General features: G+C 39.8%; 1 protein-coding gene across 1 annotated transcript; it reads left to right on the top strand.

The window, feature by feature from the left end:
* Positions 1 to 520: 520 nt before the first annotated feature.
* LOC136692640 (inhibin beta B chain) lies at positions 521 to 4,158 on the top strand. Its single transcript, XM_066666204.1, has 2 exons — positions 521 to 1,067; positions 2,260 to 4,158. The coding sequence occupies exons 1-2, from the start codon at positions 710 to 712 to the stop codon at positions 3,027 to 3,029; spliced, it is 1,128 nt and encodes a 375-aa protein (XP_066522301.1). The 5' UTR covers positions 521 to 709; the 3' UTR covers positions 3,030 to 4,158.
* Positions 4,159 to 20,549: the final 16,391 nt, after the last annotated feature.

Below are 20,549 nucleotides of genomic sequence, written 5' to 3'. Positions count from 1 at the left end.
TAGTTTACTACATCATTTAAACCAAGCAGCTGTCCTTCACATTGTGTGAAATTTTCATGTTGATAAAAATGTTCCAAAATAGCCTTGGATAAAAACTTCCACTGAAAAGGAAGAAGGGCCTTCCTTCTCTTATAAATGTACTATTTTGGAGATACATGATTTACTTTGGACAGTGACGATTTGGGAGATGATGTAAAAGCCAATCCTGTAGTTTGAGTCTGGATCCTACTCGCCAGATGGGCGTGGCTTGCCCTAAAAATGGGTAAGAAAAAGAAGTGTGCCAGAGCCAGAGTTTACAACACAGATTCAGGCACCGTTCGGACCCCGAGTGGCGCAGGGGGCACTACTCCACATCACTGCCGCGGTTATTGCCTCGTGTCTGAGCTGTCTTAGCGCTTTTTTATTCTGGTCAGTTTGAGCACCGAGAGTACATTATCAACTTTAGTCATTTCACGTATCTCTCGCGTGCACCCTCTCCCTCCCTCACCTGTGTGTTTGTGTGTGTTCGTGCGTATGTGTGTGCGCGTGTGTATGTGTATATAGCTGCGTGTGTGCGCGTCCGTGACTCCGGCTGCGTTCATTGGCGCGTGTCTCAAGCGTGTCACAACTTTCGGTGGATTACCCCACTTCTCCCTCGAGCTCCTGGCACCAGTAGCAGCCTTCACGCTCATCCTGCCCGAACTCCTCCAACTCGACGCGGACCACAAGCATGCTCTCCACGTCGCTCTCCGCGCTGTTGCCGCTGCTCTCAGTGCTGCTGCTCCCGGGGCTCGAAGTGACGGCTGCCGCTTGCGCCTCCTGCTCCCTGCCCTCTCCGGCGATGGATGGCGACTCCTCCGGGGAGAACTTCCTCATCGAAGCAGCTAAGAAGCAGATCCTGAGCAAGCTGCACCTGCGCGAGAGACCCAACATCACGCACACGATCCCGCGCGCCGCGCTCGCCACCGCGCTGCGCAAACTCCACGCAGGCCGCGTGCGCCCCGATGGCACCATTGAGCTGGACAACGGAGGGGCGAGCTCGCGCCTCAACGACCAGTCGTATGAGATAGTCAGCTTCGCAGACATGGGTAAGACCCCTACTCTCACACTCACCTCATCAGAGGAGATACACCTCACTGCTTCAGCTCGGTCTGGAAAGCACGCTGGAAAAGACAGTTCAGTTTAGTGGAAATGAACAAAAACGGTATTTCACATCAGCTGCAGCATCAGAACACTTCACACTCACTTCAGCACTGTTCCACTGTTTACAATTCTATATTTGATCAAACTTTATATAAAAGAAGCTGGTGCAAAATATGTGGCACATTATATGTTACGTTGTATGTTAAAATCTGTACTAAATTTTGAACAACAAATGCCTTACTTATATTCAAGTTAGTTCCCATGAAGATATATTCATTTATTTTCACTTCAAAACACTCCAGACATGTACAAACCTTTCTGTGCGGCTATATGTTCTGCCCAACACCTGACCCAAGACATCAACTGACTAAAAACCTGCTTTTGAGTTGGATGAGATGTGCTGAGTTGGTATTTTAAACTGTGCGGATCTCAAAACTGGAGCAAAGAACCCTGCACTATACTCTCTACACATTTTTACATGTATTCTGTGTTTTTTACTGAGAATAAAATTGAAAAGCTTTTTCCAAAACACAGAAATGTCAGCCCCATAGCTACAAATGATGGTTTGCTGACATAAGGCCATACACTTAACATGGGCTCAGAATCCAAACGGCTTTAAAACAGTGTAAAGATAAACAGTTGCTTATAGCCTGCTTATTTTTATGCTATTTGGAAAACTTACTGAAAAAAAACACAATTGATTTTAAAACATAATACATAATTACTGCATTAAAACAGTCAATACATTGACACAGTCTTGTCTTTAAGGTCGCTTACTTTGAGCAAGAATTGGTTTGATATGAGTATACACTTCAGTATACACTAAGTATATACACATCTGACCTTTTACGGGGTATTTAGATGTAATCATCAGGAATTACACGTATCTATCATGGATCTGCAGTAAAAAATAACGTAACATAGAGCTCCTTATTGTGACTAGTGTTATATAGAATTTTAAATAAGAGGAATATTAATTTTGCCCTGCTCCAGATGACAGTCTGTGAGGAGCTCAGTGTGTCTGCATGGGTTTCCTCCAAGTGCTATGTGTTATCTTACCCTTGTACCCGCCTCCACCCAAGCATCCCGCTCTCCCAGGTTGCATTGCTAAAAAGCTCTTTCTTGTTGTTTCATCAGATGACATGGACTCCAGTCGCATCGACCCGAGCCTGTCCTTCCAGTTCCTGCAGGAGCGTGGTCAGAGTGTGCAGGTGCTGCAGTCCTCTCTGTGGCTGTACGTTCGTCCTGCTGATAGTCCACGTCCTGCCGCCCGTGTCTCTGCTCAGGTGTACCTCTCAGGAACAGGTGAGAAAAGCAATCGTACCCTGCTCCTGCAACGCAGTGTGGAGGTAACGCGGGGCAGCTGGCACACCTTCCCCGTCACCAGCACCCTACAGGCCTTCCTGGATGGTGGGCAGCGGCACCTCCGGATGGAGGTGCACTGCGAAGACGGAGGCCAGAACCTGTGCGGTCGGGGTGGTGCCGACAGCTCTCAGCAGCCCTTCCTGGTGGCACAGGTGCGTTTACGTGATGATGAGTCCAAGCACGCACTGAGCAAGCGATCTCTTCGCTGTGGTGATGACGTGAGCGTCTGCTGTAAGAAAGACTTCTACATCAAGTTCCGGGACATTCAGTGGCAGGACTGGATCATAGCGCCTGAGGGCTACCACATGAACTACTGCATGGGCCAGTGTCCGCAGCACCTGGCCGGTTCGCCAGGTATTGCCTCGTCCTTCCACGCCACCGTCTTCAGCCAGTTAAAGGCGAACGGCATCCACACGGCCGTCTCCTCCTGCTGCGTACCCATCCAGAGACGTCCGCTCTCCATGGTCTATTTCAACTCACAACACAGCATTGTAAAGACTGATGTCCCAGACATGATCGTAGAGTCCTGCGGCTGCACGTAAAACAGAAACAAAAATCAGAGACAAGTTTGTGTCAGAAGGCACTTTTATCTTGAAGATGATGTTGAGAACACAAATATATATTTTGTATGCAATAACAGTATAAAGCAATACTATTTATAAGTGCAGCGTGGTGTTTGAGTCTAGAAATAAACCCCTTTCACGTAAGCATTTGGTTCTTTAACCAGTCTACAGGAAGGCTTGTAAAATACCTTGTATAAAATATTTTTATGGACAAAAAGCAGTTGAATCAAAGCCACAATGACACTCTGGGCTTTTTCACTGTACTGTTTGATTAATTTTAGGCTGTGGCCATTGGCCTGACCTCTGCCTGGTTACTCAATGAGATGGGTAAACATTTAGCTATTGCCACACGCACAAGCAAAAGTCTAAAAAGGCATGATGGTAAATGGGCCTATGTGACACGCGGGTGTCTGCTGCCTGTTTGAAGTTCTGGGGACATTAGATTATGCCTGAGTCTGCATAATCGAGCAAAATGTTAAAATGTTTGACTAATGTTTTACTACAGTTCTCAATGCTTTTGTGTACTGTTTTGATTACAGCAGAAGGTTGTATTTTGTATGTGTTGTTTTATTCCGGTGCATGTTAAGTTAAAACGTTTTCTTCAAACTTGTTACTTTTATGTAGAGGTGTTTTTTTAGCAAATGCAATACATTTGGAATTTTCTGCAAAAATCCACCAGTGACGCTTTTTTCCGACCAAAGCAGAATACACTTAGCTGAGGTATTCCATCAATTTTTGTCTTTTGACTCTGTTAGTTAACATACTTCCTCTTTTGAAATATATTTGAGGGGGGTATGATTACACTGATCTCAGGGTTAGGGTCTCATAGCTTGCTTCATTTTGCATGTTTACAGCTCTATTGATTTGAGGGTCAGGCTCACAGCAAAAAGAAAAAATTGCATAATATTGCATGCTTGAGCTTCATGCATGTAAGACTCCTAGGAACTTCTAGGAACAAACTCATGTATGTGGCTGCACTTTGTTTTAACTGTTATACTTTAATAATTTTCATTCTGCTTTTTTAAACTGAGTCTGACTTCATTGTATGTTTGTGCATTATCTTTATTTTTCCTTTGCTTCCTCTATGTAAGTTAAGTATACAGTAAGTTATGACCAAAGATTAATATAAGTTCAAGTTCTCCAAAAAGGTAATCCTTTTTTAATGTAATTTGTTTAATTTTGTAACAAAGTACTATTTTCTTACAGTATAAGACTTTACTAATCTTTTATTCTTGCATTGTGATTTTGTTGAATTTTTTATTTTATTATTATATAAAAAATAAAATCAATATTTTATGTATTATGGCATATGGTTCATGTAGATTCTTCTCAACTTGAACACATCATTACACATTATTAGCTTACTGTAAATGGCACTATATTTCTAATGCCAGTCCATACCACATCAAATATCATACCATATCTTCACAAAAAATTTGATTGCCTTGTAAGTACACTATGTTGCCAAAAGTATTTGCTCATTTGCCTTTGCACACACAAACTTGAGTGACATTCATTCATTCATTCATTTTCTGTAACCACTTATACAGTTGCAGTGGGTCCTACCTGAAATCACTGGGCGCAAGGCAGGAACACACCCTGGAGGGGGCAACTTGAGTGACATCCTATTGTTAATCCATAGGGTGTAATATGATGCTGGCCCACCTTTGCAGCTATAACAGCTTCAAGTCTTCCAGGAAGGCTTTCCACAAGGTTTAGGAATGTGTTTATGGGAATTCGCAACCATTTTCCAGGTCATACACTGATGTTGGACGAGAAGGCTTGGCTCACACTCTGCTCTAATTCATCCGAAAGGTGTCAGGACAGGACTCAAGTTCTTTCACACAAAACTCGCTCATCCATGTCTTTATGATCCTTGCTTTGTGCACTGGTGCACAGTCATGTTGCCCCCCAAACTTGGGAGCATGTAATTGTCCAAAATCTCTTCCCATGCTGAAACATTAAGACTTCCTTTCACTGGAATTAAGGGGTGGAGCCCAACTCCTAAAAGACAACCCACACCATAATCCCCCATCCCCAAACTTTACACTTGGCACAATACAGTCGAACACGTACCATTTTCCAAGTACCGAGAAGAGTAATTCTTCACTCCAGAGAACACTTCTCTACTGCTCTAGAGTCCAGTGGCTGCTTGCTTTACACCACTGCATCCAACTATACATTGCGATTGATAATGTCAGACTTGGATGCAGCTGTTCGTCCATGGGAACCCATTCCATGAAGCTCTCTATACACTGTTCTTGAGCTAATCTGAAGGTCACATGAAGTTTGGAAGTCTTTAGCGATTGACTCTGCATAACATTTGTGACCTCTGTGCATCTGCTACCCCCACTCTGTCATTTTAAGTGGCCTACAATTCTGTGGCTAAGTTGATGTCATTACCAATTACACCCACTTTGTTATAACACCACTGATTGCACAGGTGGCATCCTATCACAGTACTACACTGGAATTCACTGAGCTCCTGAGAGCAACCCTTCTTTTCAAGTTTGTAGAACCAGTCTGCATTCATAGGTGCTTGGTTTTATGGCCATGGATGTGATGGGAATACCTGAATTCAAAGATTTGTATGGGTATCTTTGGCAATATAGTGTATCTCTATATAAACATTGTTTGATTTTGAGAACTCAAAATCAATAGCGTCTGAAAGGCAAAGAGCGTGTTTGCCTGGGCAAACACATGAATTGGTTTTTTATGGATCGTCTATATTTGTCAAGTAAACATTCATTATTTTTTTGCAGTGTCTAAATCCCCTGTGCTCCATAAAAACAATGGACTGACACGTAATACATTCAGTACCATTTTGTACTAGTCTGGCTTGGTCAGTCTGGCAACATTATTTTCCCACTTTACCCCATTAGCACATTCCCAACTATCACAAAACAGTTAGCAGCAGTGGGAAGTGGATCATAAATCTATTTATTTCATACCTCACAATGCTTTTTCATAGGCCAGAGCAACATGTTCCACAAAAACAAACAAGTCCCACTTTATATTTGAGTCAATATTTTCACTTCTCAGCGACAATTTTAATATGTAGAAAACTAAAGTTTGGCAAAAGCGAATTACAAACAGACAAGCCTCCTCACAAAACAAAACAATCACTGACTCTTGATCCTGAAGCACAGTTGGAAATAAGAGTGCTACGTGAGCAGTTACTCAACGCTGCATGTGAGGATCAGAGATATGAGTTGGACTCTGGCAGTACACTGTTAACAGTTAACAATAACTTAACATTTGCAACTCTGTGACAGCAGGCATGATGCAAATTATAAACGACTTCATAATTTGTAGGAGTGATGTAAATTATAAGTGACTCCACTGACTCCACATCCAGATTGACACACTCTAAAAATATACATAATACACGGTATGCACTGATTTTCCTGTATTATCTATATTTGGCAAGCTCTTGTCACAGCTGCACCCCTGACAGCATCTCACCAATACACTGCTGCTTATTAATACCTAAAACCAAGTCTAGACTGTTCTATGCAACCCATTCTACTCCTCTTTTCCAGAATATTTTTCGGTTCTCTACCAATTTGTCACAGAACGCCTTGCCTTTGAATCAAGCACAGCATAAGCAAACTTAGCAATGAAATCAACAAAGAAGAACAATTTCCTCTCCAGCACACACAAAGGAGATTAGCTCAGAATCACCTGCTGTTCCTCAGAACATTTGCCCAATGTTTAAGGAGGAACTTGAGTTAAACTTACAATTCCCTGTTGATGACTTAAGGCACCTGATTAGATAACCTCCTGAAAAAGAAAGTTCAGGACTGCAAAGAAAGAATCAGTACCACTTCCAAACACACCCCCTGAGGCTATGTGCCTACAAAAAACCTCCCAGTCAAGCAAGAGCAGAGACAGTGTCAATGAAGCCGGCGGGCCATAGACAGGTGGACTACACGTTCATCTCTGACTCCAAAGCATCTGTTGTCAGTAATTTACATATACTGTCTACAGATAAACTTTTTCACATTCGAGCAACTATCTGTTGGGAAAATAGTATACTTCTCTTTTAAGAATGGGATTTCTGTAAATAAGACATGACAAGTTTTATTTGCTGTTCATTAATCCCAGTGGGTGAAGAAGGGTCTCAGAATAGGCTCATTCTCACTGTCACCTCACTAACCCGAACAGCATATTTTCTTTTCTGAATAGATGAACAGCCTCCATTCCACCACTAAGTACCACAGCATCCACGAGGTCAATGTCAAGTACCAATACTCCCTGCCTTCAGCATGTATTTATACAGATGTGGACCAATACATAGTTCAAGCGAGGATAATAACTTTTATAGTACAATCAGTATCTTGTCATAAAACACAATTATAGAAATCTGAGAATGGAAAAGCACAGAATGTCTGCTGTTCTGAATTTGCTGTCTATGAGACTCAGTATTTATGGCAGCTGCATTTGTACTGGAAATGCATTCTAAATTTTCTGGTGTATTCAGTAGTGTATTCACAGAATCTCCAAGGTTTCTGATCCGAAAGATCACTACAACATGCAGCTTAACTTTACTAACCTCTATCTGCAACCCACATTTCGATATCTCTGTCACTCACACCCTTGATCAGATCCTGGGCTTGGGAAGTCTTCAGAAGCAGACACATCCTGTAACAAACATGCAATATTAGACATTCCCAATGAGAAGACATTTCTCTTGTTTTGTGTAAGGCAGTTGCTGTCCAAGTGGTACCTGTTTAGGTCTAAGTCATTAGTGGAGACCTCTGAGCAGGCATGTGCAGAGATAGACCCCTCAAGCACCTGTCCTTTTGCCTTGGATGAGAAAAGTGCCCTTTCTGCTGGAGCCCACTTTTTTTCTTCATTCATCAATATTTAAAAATAAAAATTACCAGTCATCAATTGATATCTAATGGGCATTTATTTGAGTTCTTGTGAGAATTCTGCCACGATCTGATCCATGGCACGCACAAGCTCCCACTTTGCCCCTCCCTCCTCCTCCGGTTAGCACTCATTCAGTCATTTGGGCTTAACGCATAGCCTACAGGTTTTGTACTCATGAACTCATGAGTCATGAAATACATAATTTCAAAGCCTTGTCCAGCTGTTTACTTACATTTGTCATGTTTAATGAAGGGGGAGGGGGACAAACTGCAGCAAACAGAAAATTTAAAGACTGTTTTACTGTTTTACATTTTTTGTTTCATTTAAAATCAGAATTATTACTTATGCACACAATATGGCCTTGTTTTTGCCTTTTTCATTTATGTATGATATTTGATAATTTGAGTTTTTTGATGAAATGTGTATTGATTATGTTAATAATAATAAATACAAAAGTTAAATATCCTACAGTTTTTTTTAATTAATTAATTTGGTGATGGTTGCCCTTTTTTTGGCTTGGGCTCCTGCCCCCAAATATGTCTGTGCACGTGTTTGCATCTGAGGTGGTATTCCAGGCATGTTATCACATCAGCAGAAGGACTCCAAGCTCCATCTCCATGCTATCCACCCCAAGCTGATACTAGTTGAAAAGTATGACAACAACTGAAACTTCCATCAAAGATTCCCTAAAATAACTGTATTAATCAAATGTGAATTCTATCAACATGTGCACAGGAACATATGCACTCATATTCGTCATGTATTTGAGGAATGGCCACACAATACATGTGTGTGTGTTTGCTATTGTTATGGAAACTCTACTAATATAGCCAGAGTGAAATAACAACACTGCTGAATATTTTGGTGGGAAAAAAACACTCCTATCTCTCCTATAACAGGCCTTAATTTTCTGGTTGGTCTCCAGCTTGTTAATAGCTCTATTATTTCACAATGCATTTTAAACATTGTGCTCATCAGTTAGAAGCTAGTACAGAGGTGCCAAGCAATTTGAAGCCTTTGTGAACTCAAATTAATCTGCATTGGGCATACATATTGTCACTGCAGTAAGACATGTTAAGTGCTGTGGTGAAAAGTACATCTGGTCTTTGTATGTTTGTGTAAAACTGAACATGCGCAAGTGTGTGACTCGTGAGCAGGAAGTGTGTTTTGTTGTGTTAATGGAAAGAAGGTTGTCTTCCGGGGAAACCTAGTGACTCACTGATACACTGACACACTAACCCACAGACCCACTGATTTATCCTAATCCTACACACATGGAGCCACACACACACACACACACACAATCTTCAATCCTGTTAATCCTCACGCAGTGTGAAGTGTGAGACGTGTCCTCACAGCTGGGTTACATGTCACAATGAACTTCAAAACCAAATGACATTACTTTAAAATGTCCAAAGGCACACTTAGGACCCTAAAATATACCATGTGCTGGAACAACAGTGCTATACCTAAAAACAAATAAATAAATACTAACAATCTCCATTCCTGAACTGATTACCGCAGGTCAACAAGGTCACTCAATGATGGGTACTTTCTGTGTTGTTCACTGTTTTTTCCCCCACTTATGGCCTTAATTATTCATTGACAGAGATCTGCTCTGTGATCAGCTCTGGACAATGAGAACCTGCTAACTCCACCTAGTACAGGGATCTGACCTGGATTCTTTCCAACAATGTAGGATCTCCTGATAGAGCTGACACATGACCTGAGAAGAACACAACAAAGCTGTCCTGCATAGCAGACTGCATCAATCCAGTACAATCTGGCATCACCTCAGCTGTAGTAGCTTAGTTGTGGTGTGACAGGAAGATCCAGCCATAACAACTTGCGAACATCCGTCCTTTCAGTGTTAAATAACAGCGCTGATTAATCATGTGGCAGTATAAACATATAATATTAAGAGAAGTACAAAAATGTATTATCACAGTGCTGTAGAATTTTAACATTACAAAAATATAAAAAGATATATTTAAAATATAATTCACAATATAAAAAATTTACTACATCTATGATATGATACATGCATACATGTAGTGTCCTGAAAGTCCTAAAGCAATAATGTTCCTTGAAAGTTCTTTGTATAATGGCAACACAAGTTTCATCCATTAATGGAATCATGGGTCTTTGGTTTTTTTGGGTTTTTTGTGCGGGTATGTGTCACATGGCAGTGGGAATTATGAAACCAGATCTGTTCTGCATGACCACAATATTTTTGCCTAAAATGCAGTAACATTTATAACAATGTCAGTGTCCATGATAACTATATTCTGTGATATTTCTCCCTTTAAAAACTGCACCATTTTGCCCAGAAGCAGGGAGAACTGCAGTTTTAGGTTGAGAAATGTTAGCCATGCACACTTTTAACATATTTGATACAAAAAACACATTCACTTAATCATAACATGTCATTCAAGGGCAGTTAACATACGTTTGAGTGGAAGGATCTTTTTCCTATATTCAGTCCTAACAAGTACTTTTGGAGAAACCAAATTAAACAATTTGGCAAATATTTTCTCACAGAATTATTGTCAGCCAATCATTAAAGACCTCCAACCACATACAAAGCCTTCAGCAGGTCACACGAAGACTGCTTGTACTAGTATCTACCGACAATGAAAAGCACAAACCACTTAAAATAACTCGCAAAGCCTTGTGCTGATCCCATTACTCTAGACCCACTTTCCTGATTTATCCACTCAGTTACATCACAGTCACTTTGAAAGCCTAACAACTCTCCAACACCAGCTCTCAATGGCCAGGGAAAGGCTAATCAAATGCAAATGTATTCTTGATAACAGTTATTAAATCAAATAGAACTTCATTCAAATATGCCTAACTATAATTATGTCCTTTATAAAGTGTATTCAATCCAAAATTAATATTAGAGAGTAAACCAGCCTCAAAATTATGTTTATTTACATATTTATTCGCATGAATTCTATGTGGCTTTCAAGACACAAACTGTAATTCACTGTAATATAAGGGTCATAAAGTAATCTGTCAAGCCCAGAAATGAACGGAAAACATTAAACTGGCTGACGTACTTTAAAATATTGCATGCATTTGAAAATAAACCATTTAAAATGACAGCTCATATGTTAACACATAACAGGTCACATGAAAAAAATATCTACACCCATTATGGCAAAGCAACACAACATTGATTATAAAACAAAACAATAAATGAGTGTAAAAGCTACACACGTTTTAATAAATATTTGAATTTGTACTAAACCTAAATATTCATACAATGTGTAGTAAAAGGGCGGCACGGTGGCGCAGCAGGTAGTGTCGCAGTCACACAGCTCCAGGGACCTGGAGGTTCGATTCTGCTCCGGGTGACTGTCTGTGAGGAGTTGGTGTGTTCTCCCCGTGTCCGCGTGAGTTTCCTCCGGGTTCTCCGGTTTCCTCCCACGGTCCAAAAACACACGTTGGTAGGTGGATTGGCGACGCAAAAGTGTCTGTAGGTGTGATTGTGTGTGTGCGTCTGTGTTGCCCTGTGAAGGACTGGCACCCCCTCCACGGTGTATTCCTGCCTTGCGCCCAATGATTCCAGGTAGGCTCTGGACCCACCGCGACCCTGAGCTGATGCTTACAGATAATGAATGAATGAATGTGTAGTAAAAGCACAGCAGTCTTTTCTTATTATATTGGAACTTGTCAACTACACTTCAAGCCTCTTATGAAATAAATCAGGTGTGTTTGTACATTAAAATTCAAATTGTGAATTGGTTTAGAAATGAGGATTGAGTTGAGAAAAATGAGTGCACCTTGACTGCAAATCATTAGTGTTTAAGCAGATGTGCTACTGATGTGCACATAATTTTAAGTTGATAGGTATAACTAAAGAAATATTTGTGCCAATAAATATTTCATCTGGTATCACCATCACTGAACAAAAATTACATTTACAAGAGGTAGAATTGGAAAATCTTCATAATTATGGTCAAAACCGGAAATCAAACTTCAGGTGGAGTTTTTCATAATACTTAAAACAGCTCAGATTTTCCTAGAAAAACTATTAATCAATAATGTCGGACAGGGATGTTCAACTCTGGACCTAGAGGGTCAGTGTCCAGTACTGTTTTGTAATACTTCAAACAGAACCTCTAAACCTGGCAATTAACAGATGTGAGCAGAAACATTAACTATAGAGGACCCCAGACCTACTGGACCGGAGGTGCACACCACTAATAAAGAGACTCAGATTTGTAGGTTTTAAAGTATAATCAGTCCTAATTCTGTTCATATACTAACATACACAGCTTATTTCTGACTAATATAATACACATGCTTTAAGTGCATCATATAACAGACCGAAGCAATGAAAACTTTCAAGAAGATGAGAATATACTTGAACCAGGTGAACCAGGTGAGAAATTTTAAGGGCTGTAGATTTCCAGAACCAGAACTGTGTATACCTGATCTAAATATATGCATTATGCATGCATATATACATTCATTATCTGTAAGCGCTTATCCAGTTCAGGGTCGCGGTGGGTCCAGGGCCCACCTGGAATCATTGGGCGCAAGGCAGGAATACACCCTGGAGGGGGGCCAGTCCTTCACAGGGCAACACACACACACACCTACAGACACTTTTGAGTCGTCAATCCACCTACCAACATGTGTTTTTGGACTGTGGGAGGAAACCAGAGCACCCGGAGGAAACCCATGCGCACACAGGGAGAACACACAAACTCCTCACAGACAGTCACCTGGAGCGGGAATTGAACCCACAACCTCCAGGTTCCTGGAGCTGTGTGACTGTGACACTACCTGCTGCACAACCGTGCTGCATATATACAATATATAAATATTAGTTATCAGTATAAACATTGGGTACTCTTAACTGCATTCCTTACAATTTTGCATAACAAAAATAATTAGGCATGTCTCTGTACAGAGACATCTATCAGGAGAATTATGCAAATGTTTTACTACGGTTCTACAGAATTATAATGTTATAATCCTATTCACAATATAATCCACAGCATTCAAAACATCACTATATAAATGCATGCATGAAGTGCCTGAATGTTAATATTCCTTGACATTTCTTCTTATAATGGCACCACAACCTTCATTCATTATTTGAATCATGGGTTCTTGATAGTATTAACGGAGATCATGTCTTTACATTATTTGGTGTCAAATGGCAGTGGGATTTATGAAACCAGAGCTGCTCTGAATGTCTAAAAATCTCTGAAGAACTGTACACTTTTTGCCTAAAACGTAGTAACAGCAGATTGTATTTAAAATGTAAAAAATATCTCAACATGTCCATGATGACAATGTTCTGTGACTTTTATAATTCTCTTTAAATGCTGCACCACTTTTCCCAGATGTAGGGAGAACTGCTGTTTTCAGTTGAGAAATGCTAGCCTCATCATAACTCCTATTATCAGCTTATTTAATCATAAGTGATCTAAGGGCGGTTAATCATTTAAATAACACACTATTGAATGGAAGGTCTATTTCCCATATTCAGTCCTAAAAAGAACTTTTCTATCCCTGCCCTAAATGTTTACATGCATGCATTATGTGTCTATATACAGTACTTGCAAAAGATTTAGGCACCTGAGAAAATGAGATTTGAATAGATATATATATATATATCTGAGCAGTAAGTGTCTATTTGCTCAAATTACAAGTAAATAATTCCATTAGAAAAGAAACAAGAATTCTGTCTGTGAATATTGTAACCCTTTCCACATCTCTCTTTAAGACAGTCCAGTACCTAGGTTTAAAGAGGTTTAGAAATGTTAACTCAAGTGTGTTGTCGATTTAACAAATCCATACAATCAAGGAGAGACAAATTTTGTTCTTCACACTCGCTCACAACACCCCTACTGTTCTTTAAAAATGTTACATTTATTCTTTCATTCGTTCATTGTCTGTAACTGCTTATCCAGTCTGTAACCGCTCATCCAGTTCAGGGTTGTGGTGGGTCCGGAGCCTACCCGGAATCATTGGGCGCAAGGCGGGAACACACCATGGAGGGGGTGCCAGTCCTTTACAGGGCAACACATGCTCACATATTCACACCACGGACACTTTTGAGTCGCCAATCCACCTACCAACATGTGTTTTTGGACCATGGGAGGAAACTGGAGCACCAGGAGGAAACTTAAAAACTTAAAGATTAATCATTTTAAATTATAATTATAATTAATTATAATTTAAATTAAATTATAATAATCTTAGGCTTAGGTGCCCATTGACTTTTGCACAATACTGTATGCATGCTTTTCATCAGGAAAACATTTTTTTGATCTAATTGCTTGTGCTTAATAGATGCCTCTGTATGAATCAGTAATGCCAAATGTAGAACAATATTACAAATATTGATAAGATTAATATTTAACTGGCTATTTACCTAGTTTGACCCTTCTAACAACCTGCAATCTCAGCTTGGAACCCGGGTGCATACACACATAGAACCTCACAACTGAATCTCAGCAACTGAACTTCTTTGAACTTCTTGCTTAATTTAAATACAGGCTTAGGAGGATAAAAACCTTACACTGATATGGCTAAAAGATATCTTCTGGTATGGTATGGTAACATCAGTATCTACCTGCACTACTTACATAAATTTGACAACAATAATAATGATTAACTATTAATATTGGTTGGCTGTTTTTCATTCATTCATTGTCTGTAAGCACTTATCCAATTCAGGGTCGCGGTGGATCTGGAGCCTACCCGGTGTCACTGGGTGTTGTTTGGCTGTACTAAATAATATATTTTTTTAAAAAGACATTTAAAAACTAATTTTCAGTAGCCAACAAGTACTAAACATAAGTGGACACAAGAAGGTTCCAGGTTCCTGTCCAAAATCTAATTTAAAATATTACTCTACATTTCTACATGTACAAAAAAAAAATCCTATAGGAAATGTAACCATACCTTAATAAATGCACAAAACTAATAAGGCACTACTTTTAATGCAGGAATTGAGATAATTTAATGTGCACTCACCACTGATCATGCACATTCATTCATTCATCTATTCATTCATCTTCTGAAACCTCTTTATCAGGGGATGCCTATCCAGAGAAACCAAAAAGACATGGGGAGAATCCTTGTGAATGCAATCAAATCCTCAGAACAATGCCCCAGTACCTATTGCAAAAATATGCCAGAAGAAGCCAATTGAGTCAGGTACAGCAGTGATACTGGAGTTTTTCTTAACCCCTCAGTGTCACTGTTCACTGAAAATAATCCACCAATCAAAAATGTCCAGTACTGCAGAACAGAGGACCTGCTGCCTCTGTCTATACATCTGCAAGGTTAACCAACAAGATAAGTGTGTTTAATAGAGTGGACAGTGAATGGTGTTTAAATAAATCATTGATATGTCTGATCCACTGATACAACTGCAACACACTCTAACATGTCAAAACCACATCAGTGTCCCTGCAGCACTGAGTGTTATCCACCACCCAGATAATACCTGTCCTGTGAGAGTCTCTAAAAATAAACCTACCTTTCCTTTCCTAATAATAACAACAGTTAAAGAAACATAATTTCCAAAAATAATTACAATTATAATTGTAGTTGTATAATATCATTATGTAATTAATATACAAAATGTAATAACTGCTTAAATATCACAGTTAGTAGAGCACGTTTTCATTAATTTCCTGTTTTCATGAACTATATCCACCTGATGGCAGTATAAATGAAATCAGTAGTTGTAATTGCTATATTTGGCCACTAGAGGTACACAGTTATATAGTTAAAAGCTATTATCTAACAAAATATACTGACCCAAGACCAGTATGTACAACTTGCTCAAGATGAGAATGTACTACTTTTGTTATAGTGATACTGGTGTATGGCCCTGTGAAAATATCTTCTGAATCAAGCCCACCAATGACATAAAATATCACTGTTTCATTCAGAAAATGTAACTTCCCCATTTGGCCACTAGAGGTGCACAGTCATCATCAAACTATCCTAAATTGAAGTATATCATAAGAATCTAGTATGAAAATGAGCTAAGCAGGACATGACCTGTTGCTAGGATGCTGCAGAGGCTTGCCTTGATGAACCACCTACGCCTGAGTCAAAAGCACTTCAGGCAGACAATGGTTTGAACTAGTCTCAACATCTAAAGACAGAGGTAAGTGTCTAAAAGTGTACCGTCACCTCCAGACAAGAGTTAGACAGCCCAAGACATGCAAATCAAGTTGAACATATGATCCTCTGTTAAGAAGCAACTGAAGAACCTTTTTGTGAAGAACCTTTTCCTAGTGCTCAGCAAAGCAGATCATCAACTAAAACTGACCTGTGAGTTATTTTACCTGCAATGTAGCCTAAACCTTGTAGCATAGCCATTTTTGACACAAGGTACAATGTTTCCATAGATGTCTAAATCAGGGGTGCCCAACTCCAGTCCTGGAGGGCCAGTATCCAGCAAATTTTGGTTATACCTCTGCACACACACACCTGAGTCAACTCATCTGTTAATTGCCAGGTTTAACGGGTGTGTTTTAGCAGAGCAATCACCAAACTTTGCTGGATACCAGCCCTCCAGGACTGGAGTTGGGCACCCCTGGTCTGAATGATCAGGTTAAAGTTACGTGAGAGAGCTGCCTGGTCTCTACTTTGGACATTTGAAGCCATTGGAAGGCATAAGGTCCTCTGACAGCACCACAGAGGAACATGCAAACCTGGGTGCCTTTTATGCTTAGTGCATGGCTTGGTTTTTACTCTCGGCAATCTCAAGATTTATCCTGTGCACTTGTTTGTTGATAAAACCTGAATATTAACAACTGTATAGCTATGAAAATAGGTCTTACAGCATTTGATGTGTTTCATTGTAGCTTGTAATGAAACATGGTCCCCAAGGTAACTATGCCAGGCAGCTCTAGCATGGTTATAGCCCTTCTGTCTTGTATTGTACAATGTCCTGCTAGATACTGTGATGACCTCTCCATCTATTTTGAAGTGCCTGCAAACTGATTTTTCACAGCAATGTCAGCATGTTGGATGTTGGCTTTATACTGCCTCAGAATATCAACAGACAAGTCTAATGAACCAGCTTGAAAATCACACATAAGTATGATATAGAAACACAGATTTTTGGTTTGTTGGATAGATGTCAGTTTGATCTAAACTTTATACCAACACTGGAATCCCAAGTGTGCAACCTGCTCTGAATGTCCTGCAACATTTGGCACCAGTATTATAAAGCATACCTCTTGACATCCCAAGAGACACATTCTTGACCAACCAAACTCTCAGCTGTCAGTTTCTGTCAGGTACAGCAACAGTAATATGCCATTCTGTAAATAAAGAACCAAACGAAGGAACAATCCATCAGAGGAAAAAAATGCTGTTTCTCTTTCAGATTACAAATATGAAACACTGCAACAGGTGGCAACAAAATACTGATTCCTTGCTGAAAAACATTGACTTGATGGTAATTTGTTTTGAAGATACCTACTGTACAACTAAACAAAACTGTTGTTCAGGAAACGGCAAATGTTCAGAAAATGTTCAATAGAAACATCTCAGTGTGATTGAAATCTTTAGCTCACCCTGCAATTAACAGCAACACTTATTTGCTGGTTCAATTTGGATCTTTCATCCAGACCGAATTCTAGATGCACTTCTTGCAAGACTGTCAGTTTGATGTTTGATTTGAAGATCCTAAGATTGTGTTGACATGGAATGCAGGGTTAGTCAGAGATACCCTATCCTTGCCAAGTACCAGTAGCCAAGTAGCAGCAGTTTACATGCAAACCTTGCCTAAATGGGAAAGCTCCTTCCAGAGTCATTGCTTTGCTGCATGGATGACATTCTTATAAGCAAATCAAGTCTTCATGTATTCTTACTGGTTATCTTTACAGTCCTCAAATCCTAAAACTACCCACACAAAAACTTACACAAAAGAATTCATCTAAAGCTTTTGGTTAGTCACAAAAACATACTGAGGCTGTTTTCAGACCCTAGTAAGAACAGTAAGATAAAAAGAGATGTGTAATGTTACCTCCAAAAGAATTGAGAAAGGGAAAAGGGATCAGTTAACAACTGTGAATATAAATGTGAAAACATAATAACTTTGGAATCCCGGGGCATCCTTTTAAAACACTGGAAATGAGAAATAAACACATATTAGGCAGGGACTTTTAAAACCTACTAGTGGACTACAACCTGAGAGGTTGCAGTGCCCCACTCTTGTATGTTCCCTGAGCACTGCCGTACCAACCAATTGTACATACGTATATTAGCTTTATATGTCTAAGAAAGCCCTGTGAAGGACTGGCGTCCCCTCCAGGGTGTATTCCCGCCTTGCGCCCGATGATTCCAGGTAGGCTCTGGACCCCCCGCGACCCTAAATTGGATAAGCGGTTACAGATAATGGATGGATGGATGGATGGATGTCTAAGAAAGGGAAAAGGAAATGATCAGGTATTTGATAGCTGAACCAGATTATGTTGTGTGCAGTGTTAAAATTAATACCCAATCTCCGGAAAGTCACAGTTTCTTGGGTTTCAGACAAGACTCCATAACCTGGTCCTCGACTCGTTGTTTGTAGTGGTAGAAAGACCATGTTGAGAATGAATGGAACTCAGGATCTTCTGAGAGACCTGTGTTTGATAGAGATCTGATCATTATTAAAAGGTGAATTATGTAGGAAACCTTTGTAACATTCCAAAATCAATTGATAAAGCATGCAACCAGAATCTCTAGCAGCTTCTGTTGCAAAATCATTTCTGAAACGAATTCCTCTAAATTCCTGAAATTCTGAGGTGCAATTCAGGATTAAATTAGAAAGAAATAGTATGTCCATTGCAGGGGTGTCCCATTTTAATTGCAGTGGACTGGCATAGCTGCAGGTTTTCACTCCAACAAAGCAGGATCAAACCTGGTTGACTGTTTTAAGACTGAAATCAAGTGTTATAATGAGGGGAATCCTTTGTGTTCCAACTTGTTTGGATTGACAACTTTCAGCTACGTTCCCCCATGAATAAGACTCAACACCTTGGTTTATGGCATACATAAGATTCACATACAATTTTGGCAAAGGTTTTCACATCTGGCAAAGGAATGAACCAGATGTCTAACTGTCTTTGGTGATTAATTAATAATTTGTAATTCATTAATGAAACTAAAACAAAATATGAAATATAAAACTGTCCAAATACCAGTTGTAGGGCGGCACGGTGGCGCAGCAGGTAGTGTTGCAGTCATAGAGCTCCAGGGATCTGGAGGTTGTGGGTTCGAGTCCCGCTCCGGATGATTGTCTGTGAGGAGTTTGGTGTGTTCTCCCTGTGTCTGTATGGGTTTCCTCCAGGTGCTCCGGATTCATCCCATGGTCCAAAAACACACGTTGGTAGGTGGATTGGTGAATGTGTGAGTCCAGCCCCCTCCAGGGTGTATTCCCGCCTTGCGTCCAATGATTCCAGGTAGGCTCTGGACCCACTGCGACCCTGAACTGGATAAGCGGTTACAGATAATGAATGAATGAATGAAATACCTGTTGTTAAAGACTTGCAAGTCAAATACCACCAAGGGACTAGTTAACTTGGCCATCTTCATAGAAAGTCGTGTCAAAAAAGTTAATGTCCTGCAAAACAGGGAAAGAATCACCCTCAGAGTTCTTCCAATATTGACATATTTGGTATATAAACATTTATATTTGACTGAGCCTAAAGTGGAGAGTTGTTACTCACTTCATTTCATATGTGTTTCATAGTGTTTTCCAGAACATGAAAGTAATCTTTGTGTGCTGGCATTAACTACTAAGGACTGTTAAGATACAGTTTGCAGAACCTCTAATAAATTATTTTGATCTTTTCATGCTTGGCAAAACATTTCAAATTGACAATCATTATCACAATCTATATAGGATAAGCAACAGGATAAGTGTAATTTGTGTATCCTCTGTTTTTGCCCACATCAGTCTTTTGGCTTCTTGCATGCAAGACAACATCACACCCTCTTGGCAACTGGCTCGTAAATTAGATTTCTGTCAAAAAAAAAAAAAAAAAAAAAAAAAAAAAAAAGAATATTCACTTTTTCAATTAAAACAGGGAGACGGCACAAGCATAGGTTTAATTTACAGAAGACAACGTTGTTGGAGCCAACAGTGACCATACTGGAATTTGCTAAAGAATTACTGACTGTTTCAAGTACAAGTTTGTCATTTTCTTACCATCACTTCAGCACATTTAGATTGAGATGGTATTGTTTCAAACTAAATATTAAACCTTTGGGCATGATCAAAAAATTGGAATGGTAACTGCAATATTTTTTTCCTTGTAACTTTTTCTGGAGCATGCATGAGAGCATTAAAAGAGTCCAGAGGTGTTGAGATCTGCAATGACAATTAACTCTAGGGTCTTTTCAAAGAAACATTTTATTGCTACGTTCACAAAAGGAGAAGACTGGGAATCAGACATCAAAGTTACAAAGAACTACAATTAAAAGCTTCCGCCAACAGAACAGCTGATCTAAGCCAGGTATCCATGTACTAGTGCCTCTTCACTTTCTGAAATACTCAAACCATGCAAGAAATTCTGTTAGGTCATGAACACAGAACTGAGCAGTTTTATGTACATTTCATCATTGTAAATACAACAG

This window comes from Hoplias malabaricus, chromosome 3 (genome assembly GCF_029633855.1).
Source record: "Hoplias malabaricus isolate fHopMal1 chromosome 3, fHopMal1.hap1, whole genome shotgun sequence".
Lineage (NCBI taxonomy): Eukaryota > Metazoa > Chordata > Actinopteri > Characiformes > Erythrinidae > Hoplias > Hoplias malabaricus.
The sequence above is the reverse complement of the archived record's forward strand: the minus strand, read 5'-3'. Positions and strand labels throughout refer to the sequence as shown.